At 38.2% G+C, this 1970-nt stretch overlaps 1 protein-coding gene across 1 annotated transcript; it reads right to left on the bottom strand.

The window, feature by feature from the left end:
- Window positions 1-205: 205 nt before the first annotated feature.
- LOC104534926 (synaptotagmin-15-like) lies at window positions 206-1553 on the bottom strand (the record flags this gene model as incomplete). The annotated part of the gene is made up of 2 exons (XM_010187599.1): window positions 206-376; window positions 1258-1553. Coding segments are annotated over 2 exons (467 nt in total), but the record flags the coding sequence as incomplete, so codon positions are not given.
- Window positions 1554-1970: the final 417 nt, after the last annotated feature.

Below are 1970 nucleotides of genomic sequence, written 5' to 3'. Positions count from 1 at the left end.
ATATAATATAGCTATATAATATATAGCTATATTATATACTATATATATAATAGCAGGCTGGAAAGATCAGAATTTTGATTCCAAACGTTTATCAAATACTTTTGCATTTGGTGTATTTGATACAACAAACTGCTATTTCAGCTGTACCCCTGGAGTACTCGTAAGGTAACAGAAGTTCCACAATGCCAAGCAGCCTATAACTTACCTCCAAGTTTTCTTTCTCCAGATCTCTCCATATGACTGACTTATTGTCAGCAGTTAATGTTTCACTTTTCAGTGGGAAGATAACTTGGCCTAGGAGATGATGCTTCTTCTGTTTATCGACATGATAAACCAAAAACTTTAGAGTCCTTTGAAACAACATTTTACTGGAAACCTGTATAGGAAAAGGAAGAATGTATTAATAATTTTAAAATATTTTACACTTACCGCTCTAGCATGATTCCAAATGAAGAGTTTTTCACAATGTGTTAAAGGTAGGTGAAGATTTCTTTTGATTATTGGAAGTCTACTTTCTTAATTTGCTTAAAGTTTTAGCTATATAGAAGTCTAAAGATCCAAGCTAAAATAGAATTAATTCTTTTGAAAAATGTGACGTTAGCTGGCAGTAATTCAGCTCATACAGATCTAGCGTTACATGATGCATCCCCTTCCAGACACAAATGTTTAGAAATCTGTAAACATTCATTTTTCAATTGTCTGAAACACAAACTCTTTTGGTTTTAAAGCTTTTGTCTTATGACACCTGCTGAAAGCCTTTTGGCATAAGGAGCCAAGCTCCCAGCTTTACAGCATTACGCAGATAGCATTGCAGACATGTCACAAGTTCTGGCTTCTGGCCTCCTTCCACAGCAAAAAGCTATGAAAGCAGCAGTTCAGGATTGATTTCTTCTGGGCTTGCAGAGATGCTGGAGCGAACTGCTCTACTGTAGTTCACACTGGAGTTTTCATCATTCCCAGGGCAAGGTCTGGAATCTGTAACTTTGGTGCTGACCACAAGTAGGATTATGGTTGGACTTGATGATCTTAGAGGTCTTTTCCAACCTTAATGATTCTATGATTCTAAGAGGAGTTCTGGAGCTACAGCCTTCAGTAGCCCAGGACCTCTGGAAGCCGCAGTAATAAATCCTCTCTCCAGTGGAAACAACTTGTGTCTTGGTATAAGTTTGTAGAAAATTAATTTGCACAAAACATGTACTGTGGTTTGACAAGGCAATATTTGCGAACAAAAATCTGCTTAATCAAGAGGAAAAGTACCTGAAAAACAAAGTTTTCGTCAAACTGTGGGTTAAGAGTTTTGCGTTTTGTTTTGGACTGCAAGTAGCTTCTTTCATCAGGCAGCAAGTAGATTTTCACAAATGGACTACAGGAATCGGCAGGAGGCTGCAGCTTTCTGACTTTGATCAAGGAGACGAGGAGCCTCTCGGACTCTTGCTCATACTCTATGGAGAACCAGAGGCGGCCAATGTTGCCTTCAGGAAAATCTGTCTCACTTTTGTCTTCAGGATACTTGTACAGCTCTGGGTTAATGGTCCCTACAACATAAGCTCCAGCTCCAGGAAATAAAAAAACAAGCACCACAGATTAGTCTCAAGACTGTAGCAGGCATTTTTATAACCACTGCTGTATTAGGGGAAATTACATTAATCCCTTTATGAAAAAATGGATTGTTAATAAACTTGGTATTTCCTTTTCTCTCAGATCTGGGGGAGTAGTTGCAGGCTGCACCACTTTCCTTTTCTTTCTCTTATTCCTGTGATTGTAGCTTGATTAGTTGTAGGTATTTGTTGTTGCAATCTGCAACTTGTCAATGTGATGTTTCTGGGGGCAATAATCAGACACTTCCTGAGTTACACTCCTGTGCCTTTACAAAACACAGGAGAGATTACTTTGTCTGCCATGTGTGCAAGGTCCCACAGCTACATTCTGGCACAATTCCTATATATATATATATATATATACATATATAT

The sequence above is a fragment of the Mesitornis unicolor genome, unplaced genomic scaffold, assembly GCF_000695765.1.
Source record: "Mesitornis unicolor isolate BGI_N332 unplaced genomic scaffold, ASM69576v1 Scaffold46546, whole genome shotgun sequence".
Classification (NCBI taxonomy): Eukaryota; Metazoa; Chordata; class Aves; order Mesitornithiformes; family Mesitornithidae; genus Mesitornis; species Mesitornis unicolor.
This window is presented reverse-complemented; position numbering and strand designations above follow the sequence as displayed.